Here is a 22,170-nt window from a genome sequence, read left to right as displayed (position 1 = left end):
TTCGCTCGGATTTTCCAATTAGAATGTGACGTTTAAATGGGGAGCCTGCCCGGGCGCCCGGGTGCCCTAGGCGACGCACGGGCAAGCAGGGGGCGAGCAGGAGGCGTGCGGGCCAAAGCCGCTCTCCGGAGGGAGGAGAAGGCTCCCAGGGCTCCCTCCTTCGGCTCCCATGGCACCGACGGGGTTAATGGGCTCGTGCAACGGGCAGCGGGCGGGCGGCAGTGGTGCATTGTGGTAACGCGGCACTGGGACCCGTGAGCGCCTGCCACCTCCGCCTGGCGGCCCGCCGAGCTGTGCGCGCGTCCCTGCGAGCCCCCGGGGGCCCGGCGCCATGTAGCGCCCCTCGGAGGCTGCCCTGCCGCGGGGATGAAGGGACGCGGCTGCTGGGAGACGGCCTCCGTGCGCTCCTTCTGCAGCTCCGGCTGCCTGAATAAATTTAAGAAGGGTTAGTGCTGCTCGGCTTCCTCCCGGAGGCCGGGCTCCCCGCACACGCCCGCCTGGCGCCGGGCTTGCTGCATGATCAGTCCACGCGAGTCTCTGATGTCACTCCCTCGCGGCGCGGGGAGCCTCGGGAAACCCCTGGCCCGGTACCCCGCTGGTGTGCGCTCTGGACTAGCTTTACGCGCGGGGCATTTTGGAGAGGGGGCTGTAGCTAGAGATGTGACCGTCTAATTAACCTCTGCAAAAAAGAAACGAAATATAATCCAGAGCTTTCTGGAAAGAAGGGGGAAGCAGCAGGTCCGTGTTTGATCCACCCGCCTACCCCTCTGCCCCAGAGCTGCTTGGGGCCCACATGCCGTGGAGCCTGGGCAGAATTACTGCTTTGCCCACAATGTCCTAGTCCTGGGGCCACCCGTGGTGTCGACTGTGCCCAGTGCATGACCCAACCCTCTCTCCTTTGCCCTTTGGAGAAGCTGCGACAGAACTGGAGAGTCACTATAAAGTGGCCTCCTGGGTTTGAGCCAGGGCCAGCCCTGAGGATGCTGCCCCAAAAGATGGTGGTCCTGAATGACAGCCCTGGGGAGTGCCGGCACTATCCGTGCCTGAGAGCCCTTTGTCAGCATTAGGGGGAAAGCTTAGCTGTCTTAAGGTTGAAGCTTGCAAACTGGCTAAGCTCCTGCATGCAACTCCTGATGCTTGACACCTTCATTATGGGAGATTTTGCATGAGTGAAACTTGCTGTGTTTACTTTAATGAGTGTTTCTGTTACAATTTGAAACTCTGGGGAAAAATTAGGATTCTTTGACCCTGTAGACCTAAAAGACACAGAGGCAGTTAATTTCACTTAACTCTAGTTTATTAGAAACAGCTCCTTTTAGAAATTAATGCCCTCTGATCTGTAATAAACCTTGTAATTAACTTTGCCTACTGACTGGCCACAGTAATGGCTTCATAAGGCTCTGGCCCAGTGCAGGCATCCTTGAAGCTGCAGACCCCAAGCCTCAGCCCCAGAGTCACGTTTAACCATGCAAATTCTCCTGAAAATACCACCTGAAGTCTTAGGGTGTTTGTAATTATAAACATTTGAAACGTATTTCATGGGGAGCTGATACCTCAGCTCCGTCTTAAGAATCCTTTAAAGAAACATGCAAGTGAATTTTGTCCAAAGTATGCCTTCTGATTTTAGAAGATTGATCTTAATTTCCAGTTTTTATTTTGGATATAGAATCATTTTTAAGGCACTTATGTTCTTTACGCAAAGTTTAAATGATGTTCCTGTTATCAATTTGGATGGGTTTATTCTGAGGGTGAATTTTGGAGTTAGGAAAAAAAAAGAAAAGAAAGTATGTATAAGATAGGTGTTAAAGTGTTCTTCATCTGTTGGCCTGTCTGGTGATTTTCTTGGTTGCCATTCTCTAGAAGATTTGTGGCCAACAGGAAGCATCGGGCCTGGTACCCACTTGCTTTCTGCTTGGTTGTGGAAGGGATACTCACCTTTGGAAACTCAGGTGTGGCCAGAGCAGCTGCACTTCAAGAGTGGTGACAGGGTAACCTCGTTGATTGCCAGACCCCTCTGGGCCAGGCCTTGCTTCTTACCCCGCCTGTCACCATACCACTCTGCACAGTGGGTCTGGGGACGAGGAGCTCAGGAGGTGGTATGTCGGCACGGTGCTTAGAACAGGGCCTGGAGCAGAGCTTGCTGTGCCAGCCAGAGGAGGCCCAGGAGCCAGCACAGCAGTCAAGAGCAGCCAGGACTCAACTTCAATGTCAGAGACCCCAGGGGCAAACAGCAGAGTCTCCCTTGGGTTCTCTTTGTGAAGGCGGGCCTAAGAAGGCCAGAATGGAGGAGTTTTCAGGAGAAACTGGAAATGTCTGTTTTTAAATGTTGGCCAAAAAACATTTTTAAAACAATCTGCACGTGTCTAAACAGAACATTTCTGCAGGCAGGATAATGCCTATGAACCTTGTCAGCTAAAGAGAGAGGAGTAACAGAGGCAGAGATGGGGTCTGCGGGAGGCCTGGTTACCTGTCGGCTTGGGAGGTGGGAGCCTCCTGGCCCCTCACTGTGCATGTGGCAGGCACAGACATGGGTCCTGGCCTCTTTTCAGACAGATTGAACGGTGTTGAAATGAGAGGTCACTCCAGACAAATTTCCCCTTAGAAAAGGGTCCCAGTGAAATTGCATCACACTCCTGAGCCCATCTGTGTGCAAATTGGTGGGTATCTGGGCTTGCAGCCTGCCCAGGGGGATTAGGGACTGAGGGCAAGGCAGTGGCCATTTCAGTGGTAGGACAGTGTCTGGGCCTATGGAGGTTCATCACATGGGCTGTTACTCTGGGGGTCCCACAATGTAGCCAGGGCATCAGAGGACCTGAGTTCTTGTCCTGATTCTGCTGCCAGGCTGTGTGACCATGGGCAAGTCCCTGCCCCTCTGTGGACCGCAGTTGCCCCCACTCCTATAAATGAGGGGAGGAGTGGATTGAGAAGGGCTGGCCTACACCCTGCTCTTGGACCTGGGCACATGAAAAGGAGGCCTGGGGAGGCTGTTGACAGGAAGCTGCTCCTCAGCAGGCAATGGCGTGTTCATACTGCACCTCTACCACATGCCTGACCTTCTTAGCCTCTTTAATCCTCAGTTTCCTTGTCTAAAAGATGACATTAAACCCACTTACCTGACAAGGTGGCTGGGAGGTTGAAATGAGATAATATGTGTCTATACCTACTGATAAATCAATCAGTCTATTTATTTGTGTCTCTCTGCTTCAGACAGAGCCGGGCATCGCAAATAGGGGAAATGCCCACTCCGGGTCTCTCGTAAGCACTGAATTCAGCCCTCGGCAGCTCACTCCTTTGCCTTTGGGTGTATGCACGTGTGTACATGGATGTATGTGGGACTTCTGCATCTTTTCTGGTTGGAATGCAAAGCTCTGAAATTGCAGAAAATAGGGACCCTCACCCTGGCAAGGTAAATTTACTAGAGGTCAGGACTGGGTGGCCTTGGGTTGCCACTTTCTCATTGGGGACCTCAAAGAGCCCCTGCGTGCCTACCAGCCACCCTCCATGTGACTGACCGCACTGTTTGCAGTGTAGAGAGCTGAACTCAGCTTGACAAAGACTGCGCCATGTGTCAGGGAAACAGGAGGGGATCAGGGACATGAGTCCAGGTACTTGAATGTTCTGAGGGCATGTTGTTTTGATGAGGTTTTTTGCATCTTTGAATTCTAGGACAGGTACCATTCTTAGAGAAAGAAATTCATAGAACATCAAGTGAGAATTGCCATAGGGAGGGGCCTTCAAAAAGTCACAGGTGGGGTCCTTTTGGGGATAGCTTGCCAAGATGTCTGTGTTGTGTTCCCTGCATTCAGTGTCTGCTGGGGTCCTTGGGAGGAAGGACTAAGGCCAGAAGTGAGGGACTGGCTCTCTGCTCTAATCATCTTCCATGTGTGTGCAGAATGACCTCCTAGTGCCTGGGGATTAGCATCTGTCATTTCGCTGGGCCTGGTGTCACAGCCAGGCCAGTACAGCCTGACCCTGCTTTGCCTACTCGGCTGAATGTCCTTGCCTGTCCCTCACATTTTGATCAAATTCAACCTCGCAGGCCCAGTGCCCAGTAAGTTCCTCCTGGAACTAGAAGCTTCACTCCCACCCCTCAAGGCTAGAGGTGACCCCTCCCCTCAGAGCTCTCCTGGGCTCCCTTCTGCAGCAGGCCTGGGTTGTTTGATTGCCAGTCTTGCCCTCCTCTGAGGCTGTAAGCTCCCAAAGGTGGAGGCTGGGTCTCACTTGCATCTGTGATGTGCCCCCCAACCTGGCACTCGGTGCTCTTGTGTAATTACTATTCCATGACCAGCCCAGCAGCCTAGAAGTGAATGGAAGGAAGGGCCATCTGAGGCTGAGCGGCAAGGAACATCCTGGGCTGGTGTTTTCCCTTCCAGCTGGGGTCCTTAGCCTCCTGTTTTTCCTCTGGGAATTTCTCCTGGTTCACCGGGACACTCCTAACTGAGGACTGGAGAGATGGGTGGAGTCTGTCCTGCCCTCTCTATGGTGAGTGGCTCCTTTGGAACAACTGGGGAAGCTCAGAGGTGTGCGGAGGGGGAGGCTCTTGGGTGAACCTAAGGCACCATGAAGAGCTTCCTGGAGGATACCCAGCTGGGTGTTGGAAGATGAGTAGGCAGGTAGAGGATGGTGACAGGCAGGTGCTCAGTTAGGTTCGAGTGAGGTGTCAGGGCCTCATGACAGGTGAGAGGCAGGCGTGGGCCCCACTGTTGGGTTGGATCAAAAAGGACAGGTGGGCAGAAAGGGGTGTGAGTTCTGCCGGCTCTGGAGGTGGTATGTGGCTTACAAAAAGGAGTCTTCAGGATAGCACTGACCCCGTTAATGTCTTCCCTGCACCCAGGGAGGGGAAGGACATCTGGCCTCATGAGTGGTCACCATTACTTGGTGTGACACATGGAAGCAGGGCATTCTCTCAAAGACATGTCACCTGGGGGAGCCTCTGTCTGCTTACCTGTAGGATGGAGGTGGTGAGAATTCTACCTGGTGAATTAACCTGACAGCAGTAATACCTATGAAAGCCCCCCACCCCTTCCTGGCACGTGGTAGCTGCTCATCGTCATTATTATTATTATGACTTTTTGGATCCCTCCAACCATAAGTATGGCTACTTGTATGCGTGCACATTATTTTGCAAGTAGATACCTGTCGGGGGAGCAGGGTTTTACTGCTATAATTTCCACAGAGGCTGAGAAGAACAGTTTCAGCAAGCCGGCCTGCCAAGGCAACTGTGGGATCTTGTGCATGGTACAAGTCTGGACTTTGGAGCCAGATGAGACCCAAGGGTGATGCGGGAGAGGCTGCTCCATCTTCCCCATCTAGTGGGGTGAGGCTGCCGTGGAACATGAAATGAGGGGCAATGTGAAGCCCTTGCCACATATAAGGGGGCTTTATCAGCGGTAGCAAGTAAAACAATTATTGGCCATATTATTCAACAGGTGAGGAAACCGAGGGTAAAGGAGGAGAGGTGACTTTCCCAAGATCACACAGGCAGAGCGGGACCAGAGCCTGCACGCTCTGCCAGCACTTTGCATGACGGTGGAATGGAGAGTCAAGGGGCAGGGGAAGGCCAGCAGGGAAGGCTATAGACCAAGAATCTGAGGGACTCTCAGGAGCTGACCTGAGTGGAGGCCACAGTGGGTGGGGCTGGGGGCTCAATTTCTGGGGCAGAATCTGGGGAATGTAGAGTGTGGTGATTTGGGTGATTCCTTGTTGAAAGAGGCTAAGTGCCAGGGGGAAGTTTCAAAAGTTTTGATGCTTTTGAGTCAGAGCTAAGAGCAGTAAATAGTAAGAGCAGACAGAGAATTTGTCTTTTCTATTTAGCAGAAAATCTGGCCACTCACTGTGCTGAGAACTGTCCCAGCAGCTGTGTGGGGCACACTATGTCCGCAGTGGGTAACAGAAATCCAGCCCAGAGGGGCTGGGCATGCTGGAGTCCAGCCAGCATCCTTCTGACCCCCGCACCGGTGCCTCCCCTGGGAAGGGACAGATGATGGGGCACGGGCCTGGCTGGCCAAACTCAAAGTGCAGGAGGTGCTGGTCATGCCGTATAGAGAAGATTTGGGAATGTTCACCCAGCCTGAGAAGCACAGGAGTCTATGAGCTCTGAGGAAAGGCACTGCCACGGGGCAGAGAGGTGGGCAGGAAGCTAAGGGGTAGATTGGGTGGGCTACATGCAAGAGTGTCCGAGGTAGAGGGAGCGGCATGTTGGGGGCGCCGAGGAGGACCACACACCTGCGTACATGTGGATGTCACTGTGTGGCGGGGGCAGGCCGAGGGTAGGGAGATTGGAGCGGTGAAGCCAGGAGGTGGGGGAGCGGAGGGGAAAGGTGGGCAGAGCAGGCTTCCCCCATTGCTTTGGATTGGCTGTTTGGAAGTCTGCCTCGGCAAACAGGCTTCATGTCTGTGCCAAAACTGAGCCCCTGGGTGGTGAGTGGACCGCTGTGCTGGATTGTGAGGGCTCGGAAAGGAAAGAAGGTGATAATCACGAGAGACCTCTGCCTTGGGAACAGCGGAGAATAGGAGCCAGTCCTGTACGCAGCAGCCATTCCCTCGAGCAGCAGCATGCCAGTGAGGAGGGTATTGGCCGAGCGAGACTGACAAGGCTGTGACAGGCCCTGGGCTGCCCCAGCCTGGGTTCTGTTGCCATTGGTGGCCCCAAGGAGCCTGGAGAATGTGGTGCACTCTGCAGGGAACTGGTTCATTTGTCATTCACAGGTTGGTGTGCAGGGCTGTGATGGACCCAGTTGGCATCCGTCTTTGGAAAAGGGCACTACTTCCTCAAGACCCTTTACTTCCACTGAAACTGTTGTAACGTACTGATTTTGTCAGAGAAATACTCTTTTCTTCCATTTGTTGATGTGTTTTATAATAAAAACAAATCTACAGTGTCTGTTGTGAAAGGTGCCCCCTAGGGTTGTACAGTGCACAACCTGCTCAACCATATGCAACAGCCCTGTTAATATAAACATTTATCCAGAGCAATATTTGGCTGCCCTGAGGATAACACAATGACCTCTGTAGACTCCAGGTCAAGAAAGAGAGGGCTGCCCAGGTGGCCAAGCCAAGACAGGTGATCCTGCAGGTGGCCTGGCACAGGCCAAAGTGGGAGCAGGGCTCGGAGGGGCCCTCAGAAGCTGGGTGGGGAGGCCTCAGTGGCCAGCATGGGGTCAGGCTTGAGCCCCAAGTCCTCTCCTGCCCAGGACTGAGAGGTTTGCTCTCGGTGCATCTTCCTCTGACCTCATCAGGGAGCGTCTCCCAGCAGCATGCGGCACTGCCCTCAGCAGACACGAGTCATCCCCCTGACGCCTCGTTTTCCATAAAGTGCCAGTCAGCTCGGTACGGCAGCAGCATCTGATCAAATAGATGAACAATATGAATAAAGATGAAGTTATGGGCTTCAGGCTGCCAAAGATAAATTTCCTTTTATGTCCTGTTTCCCTCTGATGTGTGTGTTGAATAATGATTCCTGACGCACATTCTTCAGAAATAGTAGCTGCCCAGGCTAGGCGCTGTGGTGAGGCGGAATGAGGTCACAGACTTGAGGAACAGAACCCCACTTGGGCAGCCTCCCTCGTCCTGGCCCAGTGTGCCCAGTGTCCTTGCAACTATAGGTGGGAGCTGGTTAGAGGACAAATGTTTTTTCCTGAGAGGCTAGAACTGACAGCCAGCCAAGCCCCCTGGGTACCTCCCTCCACCCGGGGTATTTTTCCATCAGTGTGGTTTGTATGGGGTGGGGTCCCTGCAACGTGACTCTTAGCTCATTAACCATTTGGCAGCTGCTCATCTGCCTGATGAAATCCCCTCCCCAAACCCACTCCTCACCTCCCCCCAACACACACACGCTTTGTTCCTGGCCAAACCCTGAGGTTCATCTGGCCCAGTCCTCTGCTCCCTATACATTCATTATTGTTAAGGCTTATTTGCTCTTAAGGCAACAATTCCACATGTTCAAGATCATGGTGTTTCCATAACTTCATTACTCCTCATGTCACTGTTTTTAGGTCTCTATTTTAGTATTTTTCCTTTATGTGAACATCCTTTTTACATCACTGAGAGACAAAAAAATTACCATTTTCGTGTGATTGTACATCATAAGCACTTTCCCACGTTATCACAGGCTTAATATGTATGGGTTGAATGACTTGGAATGCCTTTTCCTTCTATTAGACATTTTTGTTTTTCCCAGATTGTCCAAGAGCCAAACTGCTGCCTGAGCATCTTTGGCGTGTAAAATTTTTCTCAGGTGTTTCTTTCTGGGACTAATTCCCGGGAGTGCAGTAGCTGAGTCAAAGGGTGTGACTGCTTTCCTCTGGCACATCACCCTCAATGGAAGCGTTCTGGTCCCTAATGCTTTCGGGGCTCAGTGTGAACATCTTCTCTCCATCTCCCCTCCATTAGGCTTCCATCATTCTGAGAGTGTTTTTTGGCCAGGCATAAAATTGTGCCTTGTTAGTCTTTTAACTTGCATTTGACTAACTGAAAAAGGATGAATTTTCTCCACAAGTTTGTGGTGGTTATTTGTGGGTACCCTTTCGTGGCTCATCAGTTGCATCTTCTCCTGCCCTTGTGTGGAAACCCAAAGGGAAGTGTTATAAATGTTGGTTTATGTTGGATGTGGCTGGAACCCAAGCCAGACAGGACTCCTTGGGACCCTGGCACTGCTCTGCTTTCCCTAGTTGGTGGGATTCAGAGAAGTGGTCCCTGGAAATATCATCCCCTAGCAGGATCCACTGCACAACTTGTGGGGCCCTTGTTCAAAAATTATTGAGTTTCAAGATAGACAGCTAAGCATTAAACCAAGCACGGGGCCCTTCTGACTTTGGGCCCATGTGTGTACACAGGTCACACGCCTGTGACGGACACCCTGCCCCCATGCTCTGGAGTCATCTTGTTGGAGTGGACAGAGTTTGGAAGTGGCTTGCTTGACCATGCCAAATCCACCCATTAGCTTTCCCAAGGGCCGCTCCAGATCTAGGTGTGGGCAGGCTTTGGACATGGGGCCGCATGTGGCCCTTAGCAGTCTCTGTCTCCTGAGCCCTGGAGTTGGTTGTCTTTTCCTCCGTGGTCATTCTGTGGCCAATTTCACCTCACCCTGACCACTAGCGGCTCTTTCTGGTGGAAAGCTGGGCCTTCTGCTCATCTTTGCTCACTGCCCTGAATATTTAACACTCTGTGCGGTTTTTCCAATGTGTGCTTTCACCTTTGCCTCGCCCACTTCTCTCTCACATTCCCCCTCCAGAGTCTTCTCCTTGCCAGCCCAGGGCTAGGAAGAGCTGTCGCTTGTACAGTGAGAAGCTGGTAGTCCAATTGGCTGCAGAAAACTGCTGATAATCAGTAATGTCTGGTTGCGCTTACTGTTAATTGGAAATGCCTGGCTGTCTCCCTGGTCACAGTCCCCATGCTCCCACCCAAACAGCAGAGCTTCCTCACGGGCTGTTAACTTTGCAGGGGCCTCTGAAACATGGTGGCCTTCTGAATGGACTAGGTGGGTTTCTGTAGAAGGAGGGAAGAGGACCCCTGGTGTGGGTTCTGGGCAGTAGCGTTCTGCAAGGAACCTGGGGCTGACTGTCCAGCTGGCCACAGCAGCAGGAGCCACATTCCAGGAGTTTCTGCCTGTGAATTGCATAATTTTGAAGCTTTCTTAAATGGTGTTAATGCAAATAATCAATAATCATTCTATCGTAAAAGAAAGAGAGAGAGAGTTTTATTTGAACCAAACTGAGGACCATAGCCTGGGATTCACAACCTTCACAAGAGAAGAAAGCACTCTAGGGAAGAGTGGTTTTCAGCACAGTCGTAAACCATTGCCAAACAAAGGGTCATATGTCAAGCATGACAGGGGTACATTCTTTCAAGCGTTCGAGGAGATATTTTGGTTACAGATGAGCATGTACACAGCGAGTCAACTTGACCTTGGTGTCATGGGAAGGGAGACTTATCTTCAGAGTTGGCCTCACAAGAAGGGAGGCATCAATTCTTATCTTCAAAGAGTACATCCTTACTTTAGGGTAATGTTTAAAGCAGATGTACAATGTATTTGACAGGCTCAAAGTCAGGCTTCTTTGGTTCAAATAAATTTAAGCCGAATCAAGTTTAAACCAGAATGGCTTCCCCATACCCCTCAATGTATAAAAATTTCTTGTATCAATGGCCTGTGGCTTGCTTTAGCTCTTACTCTCATGGGAAATGTGGCGTTACACTCATGGTTTTTTCCACATTTCAAAGTTTGAGTCAGGAAGGTGTCAGTGTGAGAGTTCGCACGTTGAACTGAGAAGGAAAGTCTTGTAGCCATAGAATCCCCAGCTGTCACAATCAAATGGGATCTTGGAGGTGATTTATCTAATTCGTATGGTACAGACAGGGAAACTGAGACCAGGAAGGACGCAGTCACACAGTCAAGAAGCCACACAGCTAGCCATCCACAGCTAGAGATAGAGATCAGAGGAGCCATCTCAAATCATTTCTTTTGGTTGATAAAATAACTTTTGACATTTTTTCCAAATTACAAAGATAATTTGTGCACATTGTGGAGACTTTAGTAAAGAAAAAGCATTTAGAAGAAAAAAAAAAGTACCTGTAATTCTATTGCACAGAAATAACCACAAATCATAGCTATTGCGCATTGAGAACCTGTGCCATTGGCATACGTGTGTGATCCATCTCTGTCTGTCCCTTTGATCGCTTTCAACCTGAGCCCCAGGTAGTTTGAGATCCACCCCCCTCTTTTGCAAGTGTAGGAGCTGAGACAGAAACAGACAAAATTTACCTAGTCACACACAGCCTTAGTAACTAGACTCAAACCCAGCCGCTAGTCTCACCATACACCCGCACCAGCATTTAGTAGCATTGTGACACATGCTGAGAATTGAAAATGGTATCTCATTATTTAATGGACATCTCTTTGATTTCTAATGGGGTTAAATTTTTTCATCTATTTATTAGCCTCTCGCAGGTCTGTGACTTCTTTGTGCTAGTTTTGTCTAGTGTTGCATCTGGACAACATTGATATGATTTATTGTAGTTGGAAAGTATGTTTTCTGTGGTAGGGCAAGTCTTCACTTATCAGTGTTTTTTTCCCCCAACACTTTATTATAAAAAATTTCAAACACAGAGAAAAGTTGAAAGAAGTGTACAGTCAACACCTGTCTTCCTACTACCTAGATTCTACCAGTAACATTTTATTATATTTACTTTATCACCTATGTAACCTTCTATCCATCCTTCTATCCATTAAAACCAAGTCCATCTTGGTTTTTAAAATGCTTTTCAAAGTAAATTGCAGACATTAATACACTTCACCCCTCCCAAACACTCCAGCATGTATACCATTATCAGACTTCAGTATTTGTTTACTTTTTTAGGTAGCATTTTTATATCGTGGATTGCACTAATCTTATGTGTACCATCGTTTGAGTTCTGATAAGTGTGTACACCTCTGTAACCCAGACCCTGTCAAGATACAGGATATGTCTGCCACGCCAGGGTTTCCTCAGGCCCCTTCCCAGGCAGTCCCCACCTCACCCCCAGGCATTACTGCTCTTTTGATTTATTTCACCATGGATTTATTTTGCCTGTTCTACAAGCTCTATAAATGGAATAATGCAGTATGTACTCCCTTATGCAAGGCTTTTGTCACTCAGCATGATGTTTTTAAGGTTCATGTGTGTTGTCACATGTGTCATAAGTTTGCTCTTTTTATTGCTTAGTATTTTGCTGTATGAATATACCGTAGTTTACTCTTTCTCCTATTGATGGCCACCTGGGCTGTTTCCAGTTTGGGGGCTATTACAAATAAAGCTGCTGTGGACATTCTCGTGCAAGTCTTTTTGCTGACATTTGCTTTCATTTCTCTTGGATAAATATCTAATTGTGGAAGTGCTGAATTAAAGGATAGGTGTTATGTTTCCTTTTCAAAGGAACTTAAACAGTTCCCCAAAGTGGTTATATCATTTTACACTCCCGCCAACAGTGCAGGAGAATTCAGGCTGCTCCACATCCTTATCAACATTTGGTGGTATCAGTCTTTTTGATTTTCGTCATTCTGAAGGATGTGTAGTGATATCTGAGTGTGATTTATCATTCTATTTTTAAATGTCAGAGCTATTCTTACCTGTTTTTTTAGTCTTTATTTTTTTACTATGAAATAATCTGGATTTTTTTCCAGATAATCTTTAGTATTATTTTATAAAGATAAGAAAGTGGGATTTGACTGTAATTTTGTCAAACCCTAATATGGGAAGACCCTTTTGAGTTTGACATGTGTTTTGAGGCTTAAAATATTGGTAAATCTTTGGAAAGGGCAGATACTTTGCTGAACAGAAGTATCATGGGGTGATACTGAATGTAGAAAATCATTCAGCGTGAGTGTGCACCATCCTCAGCGTGAGAGGACACTTGCAAGAGAAAAGACTGTGCATTTAATGAATGTTACCTACAGAGCATAAAAATAATCATCATCTGTGAACCCATCTCCCAACTCAAGAGTTAGCTAGACTGTTACCACTCACCTGCATATATTTATATTTATCCCTTACTTGATCCCCTTTCTTCCTCTCCCTGCAGTGAATCACTATCCTAAATTTTGTGTTTATCATTTGATTGCTTTTTTAAAAATACAGTTTTGTCACTAATGTCATTTTGTTTGGAGGGCACATTGTTTAGTGTTTTCTTCTGGCTCAAATAAAAAGACTATATACCTCTTTTAGGATTTGAAGTTTTAGAAACTTTTCTCTTTCAACCTTTTGTTTCTAAGACTTATCTATGGTGTTTGGTGTAGCTGTTTGCATTCCTTTCCGCTGCTTCTAGTATTCTTCACACGATTCATTTACCCTTCTTCTGTTGATGGACGTTAGATGTGTGCCTGATTCTTGACAGTAATGAACTCTGCTGCTGTGAGCATTATTGTACAAATCTCCAGGCACACATGTACAGAAGTCAAGGGTATACCCAGAAGGGCCGTTTCTGGTCATGAGATAAATGAATGACAAGTTTTGAAAAATAATACCACATTGTTTTTCAAAGTGGTTGTACCAATTTACCCTCCCGTTGGCAGTGGGTGAGTTCCCTTTGATTATGATCCTCTCCAACATTTGGTATTGTAACATATATTCTTGCAAGTCTGATGGTATTTCTGTATAATCTTAATTTGCATTTCCCTGATATCAAAATAGTATGAGCATTTTATTGGTAAATATATGTTTCTTTTTATGTGAAATGCACTTTTCTGTTGGATGGTTCGTCTTTTTCTTATGAATTTGTAGGAGCTCTTATATGATCTGGATACCTACCATTTGTCAGTTATAAGCTTTTAGTTTGTATTTTCGTATCATTTTACTTATGATATTTTTTGCAGAACATAAACACTTTTAAAAGATTTTATTTTCTTTTATTCCTTTTTCTCCCCAAGGCTCCCCAGTACATAGTTGTATATTCTTCGTTGTGGGTCCTTCTAGTTGTGGCATGTGGGAGGCTGCCTCAGCGTGGTTTGATGAGCAGTGCCATGTCCACACCCAGGATTCGAACCAATGAAACACTGGGCCCCCTGCATCGGAGCGCGTGAACTTAACCACTCGGCCATGGGGCCAGCCCCCATAAACACTTTTTAAAAATTGCTTTATTGAAATATAACTTGTGTACTATACAAGTCACTGATAAAAATTGTACAATTCAGTGTTTTTTAGTATATTCACAGGGTGTGCAATCACCACCACAATCTAATCATAGAGCATTTTTGTCCCTCCTAAAAGAAACCGTGTACCCCTTAGCAGTCAATCCCCATCCCGTCTCCCTCCCTAAGCAACCACTGATGCTTTCTGTCTCTATAGATTTGCCTATTCTGGATGTTTCATATAAATGGAATTGTGCAATATGTGGCCTTTTGTGTCTGGCTTCCTTCACTTAGCATAGTGTTTTCAAGGTTTATCCATGTTGCAGTGTGTATCAGTACTTCCTTCCTTTTTATTGCCGTATAATATTCCATTGTATTGAATGTATGTGCTTGTACCACGTTTTATTTATCTATTCATCAGCTGATGGGCTTTTGAGTTGCTTCTCCTTTTAGGCTATTATGAATAATGCCGCTATTATTAACATTTGTTTGTAAGTTTTTATGGATATATGCTTTCATTTCTTTTGGGTAGATACCGAGGAGTGGGACTGCTGGGTCACGTGGTCCTATTGCTAGGTCATATGGTTTAACTTTTAAAGGAACTGCCAAATTAGTTTTCACAAAAACTGCACCATTTTACATTACCACAAGCAGCAGTTAGGGTTCCAGTTTCTCCATATCCTTGCCAACACTTGTATTATTATTGTTATTATCATTTTTATTATTATTACCACCATCCTAGTGGGTGTGAAGTGGTATTTCATTGTGGTTTTGATTTGCATCGCCCTAATGACTAATAATGTTGAGCATTTTCTCACGTGCTTGTTGGTCATTTGTATGTCTTCTCTGGAGAAATATCTACTCAAATCCTGTGTCCATTTTTTATTTGAATTATTTGTCTTTTTATTACTGTATGAGTTCTTTGTATATTCTGTATCTGTCTTTTATCAGATATATGATTTTCAAATGCTTCCTCCTATTCTTTGGGTTGTCTTTTCACTCTGTTGATGGTATCATTTGCAGCACAAAAAATTTTAATTTTGATGGTGTCCAATTTATCCATATTTTCTTTTGTCTCTTGTGCTTTTGGGATAATATCTAAGAACCCATTGCCTAATCCAAACTCATGAAGATTAACTTCTATGTTTTCTTCTAAGAATTTTATAGTTTTAGCTCTTACATTTAGGTGTGTGATTCATTTTGAGTTAATTTTTATATATGATGGGGGGGGGGGTCCAGCTTCATTCTCTTGCATGTCATTCCACTGTTATTTGTTGAAAAGACTATTCTTTATCCATTTAATTGTCTTAGCATCCTTATTGAAAATCAGTTGACTATAAATAAAGGATTTATTTCTGGATTCTCAATTCTGTTCCATTGATCTATATGTATATCCTTATGCCATTACCACACTGTTGTAGACACTCTTAATTTTAATGTAGTTGAATTTATCAGTCTTATGATAAATTCAGTCTTAGATTTCTGCATGGAAATCACATATTTACCTATACTTTCTCCTTAAAAGTTTTAAGTTTCACAGTGAAGTCCTTAATACATCCAGAATTGGTTTCTGTATAGGATATGAAATATGAAGTTAATTTCATTTTTCCCCGTGTGGTCAAACGTTTGGCCCAGCACTGCTTATTGAGCAGTCCCTCTTCTTTACTGATCTGCTCTACCATCTCTGACAACTGTCAGAGTTCCACATATGCTTGGGTCTGTCTGGGGCTCCCTCTTTTGTTTCATAGGTCAATTTTTTTCCCTGTGCCAGTACCATGCTACCTTAAGTACTTTATAATACAGTGTGATATCTTGTAGGCCAAGTGACCCAGTTTATCAGGGTGCTGTTATATTTATTCCCATTTTACATATGAGAAAACTGAGACTGGAGAGGTTACATCCCAGGCCATTCTGCTAGTGACTGGCAGAGCCGGGCTTGTTTGAACTCAGGCAGTTAGGATTGCAGCCCATGCTCTTAGCTTCTGAACTCTGCATCCCTGAACATACAGATTACAATTGCTCCATCAGCTGACACTTTAAAACGTTACCCCCTTCTCTTTCTTTGCCTGGCAAAGGTGTGATAAATAATTTTAAATGTAACCCCCAAACAAGATCTGGTTCATTTGAGGTTTTAACCCTTTCCTGCTGACAAACTTGAGATATTTCAAGGAAAGTTTTTCAAAGATGTTTGCTACATCTTTGGGCAAGCTCCTAGGCAAAGATGCAGGTGTGGTCAAAAGAAGAGCTGCCTGAGAGCGGGTGAGACATGGCAGGGCAGGTGACCCATGGTTAGCAGACAGAGCGGGCAGTTGGGACAGGAGAGACTCCAGAAACCTCAAGAGGGGTGATGACTGGAGTTCTCGGTTGATGTTGCCTAAAGAATGAGGCCTGGAGATTTAGTGACCTTTAGGACCTGCTGCCTCTGTCCCCAGCACCTCACGTAGTAGCTGGCTCACAGTTGGTTCTCAGTCAAAGCTCCTTAAGTGAGTGAATGTGATTAACATAGCAAAAATGCTAATTGAATTGCGACTCCAAGCTGTCAGTCAGTGTTTTTGAGCAGTGCAGCGTGCTGGGCATCAGAGAACAGAGTTCTCACCCTAGTCCCAGTGTATATAGTTTGACCTTAGCCCTGATGGACCTTGACATCCTTATCTGTTTCACTAGGGAGTATAGATGTGGTTATTTCTGCCCATGCAATGATGCAAAAGCATGGAAAACCACTAAGATCCCTGTTGCAAGGGACTCTCATGTCCCTGTGAGAAAGAGGTGGGCCGTGCCACCCAGCAGTGCTGCGTGCGGTTTGTAGGCGCAGCTCACGGCCTCCAAGATCCTGCACTGTGTGAAGCAGAAACTGTTCAAGGGAAAGATGTCTCCGCTTTTCCCTAGTGCCCATTTCAGAAGGAATGGAGCGCCTTGCCATTCTAAGTGGCGTGTCCTAGAATTTGGGTCACCCTGCAACTCCCTGAGCATGTGCGGCTCTGGGCCCTGACCTTGTTTGCCAGCTGCTCACTCACATGACCCTCAACCAGAGGCTGAGCTTGTGATGTGATTCTTGGCAGGTTCAGAATGAGACTGAAACCCAGGGTGTGACGGAAGCAATGGGATCCATAGGGTCAGTGGGGCTAAACCTTGGTGCAGCATTGTCCTCGTTCCTTCCTCTATAGCGCTCAAGTCTCACTTCTCACATGTTGATTGGACATGTAAACCTTCTTTAGAATAGTGTGAGCCTTGATTTTTAAAGCTTATGTGTGGCTTGTGAAAGGGCATCACTGTCATCATTTTTAGTGAGTGCTTTCTTTGTGCCACACACTGTGCTGTGCCCTTTATGTACATTGTCTCCTTTAATTTCTTTTCAACCCTTCAGGTAGATAATCACTGTTCTGATTTCAGAGATGAGGGAACTAGTCACAGCAGGACTGTCACTTGGTGACAGGTAGCAGAACTGAGAGGTGAAGCAAGGCCGAGCCCACCTCTTAGCATCTAGAACTTGTCCCCGTCCCTCCTGCGGCACCAGCTGTCCAGTTTAGGCAGCCCCAGCAACAGCCGCACGCAGAGCCAGAGCACTCGGTGTGGTCCTCAGTTGTGGCATGAGGAGACTGAAAGGTTAAGTGTGCCTCCCTTCCAACTTGTGTTCCAGTGTTAGGGGTCCCTGGGGCTGTGATCATAGAACACCGTAAATTTCCTGAGGATAAGAACCAGGTCTGACTCACATCTATACAATTTTTGAAAAATACAGAAAAATATGAGGAAATAAAAGAGCATAAGTCCACAAACATATATTGTGATGTACTTTCTTGTATTTCTTATTCTTACTTTATTGCACTGGCTAGAACCTCCAGTACAATGTTAAATAAAAGTGGTAAGAACAGAAATCCTTGCCGTGTTCCCAGTCAGAGGGAAAGCATTCAGTCTTTCACCATTAAGTATGAAGATGGCTCTCAGTTTTTTCCAGATCTCTTATCATGTTGAGGAAATTCCCTTTTATTCTTAGTTCACTGAGACATTTTATGATGAATGGGTGTTGAATTTTGTCAAATACTTTTTCTGCCTCTATTGAAATTATCATCATGTGGGCTTTTTTCTTTAGTCTGTTAATATGATGGATTATATTGGTTTTTATATTTTGGCCCCATCCACAGAATTTCTTCTGATTCAGTAGGTCTGGGATAGAGCTTAATGATTTGCATTTCTGGAGCTGGCCCCTGGCCAAGTGGTTAAGTTTGCATGCTCTGCTTCGGCAGCCCAGGGTTTCGCCGGTTCGGATCTTGGGCACGGACGTGGTACAGATCATCAGGCCACTCTCAGGTGGTGTCCCACATGCCACAGCCAGAGGCACTCACAACTAGAATATACAACTATGTACTGGGGGGGGGGGGGGGCTTTGGGGAAAAGAAGAAGAAAGAGGAGAGAGAGGAGGAGGGGGAGGAGGAGATTGGCAACAGATGTTAGCTCAGGTGTCAATCTTTAAAAAAGAGATTTGCATTTCTTATAAGTTCTCAAATGATGTTTGTCTGGGATTTACACTTTGAGAGCCACTTTAATAAACAGCTTGGAGGGAGATGGTGTGGGGAACAGTGAAAAGGTGAGCCAGCAGCTTGGGTTCAGACTTAACGCTCTCTCTTACCGGATGTGTGCATGTTACAAAGCTTCACCAAACTTCCTTATCTGTGAAGTGGGGTTGACAATAAGGTGAGGAGTAAAAGAGTTGATCTGTGTAAGTCACTCCGTGTCTGACACAAAGTAAATGCTTATTAAATATTAGATGTTTGTTCCTCTTTGTATGGTGGTTGGGAGGATTTGTGATAATAAATGTAAAGCCCCTGGCACCTGCAAAGTGCTCCATACATGCTAGTTTTTTGTTTTGTTTTCACAGTTTTATCAAGATATAATTCACATACTGTACAATTCAGCTTTTTAAATGTACGATTCAATGTCTTTTACTATATTTACAGGATTGTACAACCATCACCACACTCAATTTTAGAATATTTTTGTCCCTCCAAAAGAAACCTTGGATCCATTAGCAGTCACTCTGCATTTCTTCTCACCCCCACCCCCCAACCCTAAGCGACCACTGATCTTCTTTCTCTCTCTTGAGATTTGCCTATCTTGGACATTTCAAATAAGTGAAACCATATAATGTATGGCCTTTTGTGACTTATTTCTTTCAATTATTGTAATGTTTTCAAGGTTCATCCATATTACAGCATGTATCAGTACTTCATTCCTTTTTATTACTGTGTAATATTCCATTGCATGGATATACAATTTTTATCCCTTCATCAGTTGATGAACATTTAGATTCTTTTCACTTTTTAGCCGTTATGAACAATGCCGCTGTGCTGTGAGCATCCATGTGCAAGTCTTTGTGTGGACAGTTTTCATTTTTCTTGGGTGTATACCTAGGATGGGATTGCTGGGTTATATAATAACTGCTAAAGTGTTTATTAAATGGCTGTACCACTTATGTTCCCATCAGTATGAGAGTTCCAATTTTTCTACATCTTTACCAACACTTATTTATCTCCTTTTTAATGATACTGAGCATTTTTTTATGAGCTTATTTGCCATCTATATATCTTCTTTGGAGAAATGTCTATTCAAATCCCACTTTTAATTGGGTTGTCGTTCGTTGATTGGTGTTTGAATGTTGAACAAACCTTGCATTTCTGAGATAAACTTCACTTAATCAAGATGTAGAACCCATGTTATGTATTGCTAGATTATGTTCGTTAATACTTTTCTGAGGATTTTTGTCTCTTTGCTCATAAAGGATATTGGTGTACAGTTATTGCTGTTTTCGTTGTAATGTCCTTGTCTGGTTCTAGTATTAGGTAACACTGGCCTTAAAATGAATTGGGAAGTATTCCCTCCTCTTTAATTTTCTTGAAGAGTCTGTGTAGGATTAGCATTATTTCTTCCTTAAATGTTTGGTAGAATTTGTCAGCAGAACCTTCTGAGCTCTGAGTTTTCTTTGTTGTAAGATTTTTAACTATAAAAGCAATTTCTTTAATAGATTATGCAGGCTATTGTTTTACTGAGTGAGTTTTGATATTTTTGCATTTCGAGGATTTATTTCACCTAAGTTATCAAATGTGTGGGCATAAAGTTGTTCCTGATATTTCCTTACTATCCTATAATGTCTGTAAGATCTGTACTGATGTCCCCTCTTTCATTGCTGATATTGGTAATTGGTCATATCTTTTTTTCTTCCTCAATCTGGCTAGAAGTGTACAGATTTTATTGATATTTTCAAAGGATCAGATTTTGGTTTTATTGCTTTTATCTGCTGTTTTTCTTTTGTGTTCTTTAAAAACGTATATACTATAGATACCTTTTGGAAGGCAAGGTGAATCATACTATACATACTGTTCTGCACCTTGATGTTTTTCATTGACTATGTTTTAAAGCTTTTTTTCATATCACACAGAAGTCCATGGATTCTGTTTTATACATGCATCATAGTTTAATAACCAGTCCCTTTGAAAGGCATTTAGAATGTTTCCAGACTTTTTACTATTGCAAAAAATGCTGAAATGTACATTTTATGTGCATCAGTCTTTGGTCAGATATCTGTATGTGTATCTGCATGTCTATAGGATACATTACTAGAACTGGATCAGTAGGTAATTACCCTCTTTTTTTCTTAAATCAATGTTATTGATGTATAATTTTAAAAAGATAAAATGAACTGATTTTAACTATTCTGTGAGTCTTAACAAATGTAGCCACCACTCCACATAAGATATGGAACATTTTTATCATCTCAGAAAGTTTCCTCCTGCCCCTTTGCAGTCAATGTCCCTTATACCTGGCCCAAGACAACCACTAATATTCTTTTTGCACTGTAGTTTTATTAGTTCTAGAATTTCATAGCATGGAATCAAACAGTAGTATGTGTGACTTCTTTCATACAGCATAATGTTTTTTAGGTGCATCCTTGTTGTGTGAAGTTTTCCATAGTGTGAATATACCACAATTATTCATTCACCTGTTACTAGACATTTGGGTTGTTTCCAGTTTGGGGCTGCTATGAGGCATAAAGATGCTATAAACATTTTAAATGCATGTATTTTTGTGAACATATGTTTTTATTCCTCTTAGGTATACCTAGAAATGGAATTGTGGGTCATATTGTAATTGTATGTTTAGTTTTATAAGAAACTGCCAAACTGTTTTCCAAAGTGGTTGTACCATATTACATTCCCACCAGCAATGTACAGTCAAGCCTCACTTAACGGTGGGAATGCATTCTGAGAAATGTGTCATTAGATGATTTCATCGTTGTGCAAACATCATAGAGTGTACTTACACAAACCTAGATGGTATAGCCTGCTACACACCTAGGCTATATGATACTGATCTTATGGGACCACTGTCATATATGCAATCCATCATTGACCAAAATGCTACTATATGGAGCATGACTATATGAACATTCAGTTGCCCTGTTGGCATCCTGCCCACACTTGCTATTATTAGTCTTTTTAAATTCACTTATTCTAGTGGGCGTATGGTGATATCCTATTGTAGTCATATTTCTCTAATTAATAATCATGTTGAGCATTTTTTCATGTACTTTTTAGTCATTTGTATATATTATCTTCTAAAGTGCCTTTTCAAATCTTTTGCCTATTTGGAGGCATTATTTGCCTTATTATTGAGTTTCAAGTGTTCTTTATGTGTTCTGAATACAAGTTCTTTTTCAGGAATATATATTGAGAAAAGTTCTCCTAATCTGTGGTTTACTTTTCAATTTTAATATCTTCCTAAGAGCATAGATTTTAATTTTTATTAGATCTATTTATCAGTTCTTTAATGGTTAGTGCTTTTTTGTGTTCTAAGAAATTTTTGCCTGCCTCAAGATAGTACTGATTGCTTCTAGATGTTTTATAGTTTTAGCTTTTACATTTAAGTTTATGATCCATTTTCTGTTCATTTTGTGTATGGTGTGAGGTAATTATCAAAGTTCTTTTTCCTCCATGTGGATGTTTAGTTATTCAAGCACAATTTTTTTAAATAAAGTTTTTCCCTCATTGACTTACCTTGACACATTTGTTGAAAACCAGTTAATCGCATATGTACCGGTCTGTTTCTGAATTCTCTATTATGTTCCATTACAAATTTGTATTCATATCAACATTATACTGTCTTGAGTGTTATAGCTGTGCAGTAAATTGTTATATCAGGGAGTGTAAGTCCTCCAGCTTTGTTCTTCTTTTCCAAAACTATTTTGGCTATTCTTGGTCCTTGCTTTTTTACGTAAATTTTAGAATTGACGTGTCAGTTCCTACGAAAAAGTCTGCTAGGGTATTGATTGGGATTGCTTCAAATCTGTAGATCAATTTGTGGAAAATTGATATCAATGTTATTAAAGTTTCCAATTCATGAACATGGTATTTATTAGCTTTTCTTTAATTTCTCTTAGCCGTGTGTTTTCTTGCATATATCTTGTTCAATTTATCTGTAAGTATTTATGTAAGGTTTGATGCTATTATAAAGGTGGTATTATTTTTAAAATATTATTTTCCAGTTGTTCATTGCTAGTATTGTATAAATACAATTGATTG

General features: G+C 44.2%; 1 protein-coding gene across 12 annotated transcripts in view; it reads left to right on the top strand.

Moving 5' to 3' along the window:
• The window catches only part of OSBP2 (oxysterol binding protein 2), a 181,056-nt gene that overhangs the window by 108,550 nt on the left and 50,336 nt on the right, over positions 1-22,170 (top strand). Inside the window, exon 1 of one of the 12 annotated variants that reach the window (XM_070276206.1) lies at positions 286-445. The exons of 10 other annotated variants lie outside the window; for them this stretch is intronic. In XM_070276206.1, coding sequence (XP_070132307.1) covers positions 367-445 — 79 coding nt within the window. In that variant the 5' untranslated portion in view covers positions 286-366. Of the gene's footprint in view, positions 1-285; positions 446-22,170 lie in introns of those variants that run through there. One more of the 12 variants, XM_070276205.1, reaches the window with a different exon arrangement.

Source organism: Equus caballus, chromosome 8 (genome assembly GCF_041296265.1).
Source record: "Equus caballus isolate H_3958 breed thoroughbred chromosome 8, TB-T2T, whole genome shotgun sequence".
Lineage (NCBI taxonomy): Eukaryota > Metazoa > Chordata > Mammalia > Perissodactyla > Equidae > Equus > Equus caballus.
The sequence above is the reverse complement of the archived record's forward strand: the minus strand, read 5'-3'. Positions and strand labels throughout refer to the sequence as shown.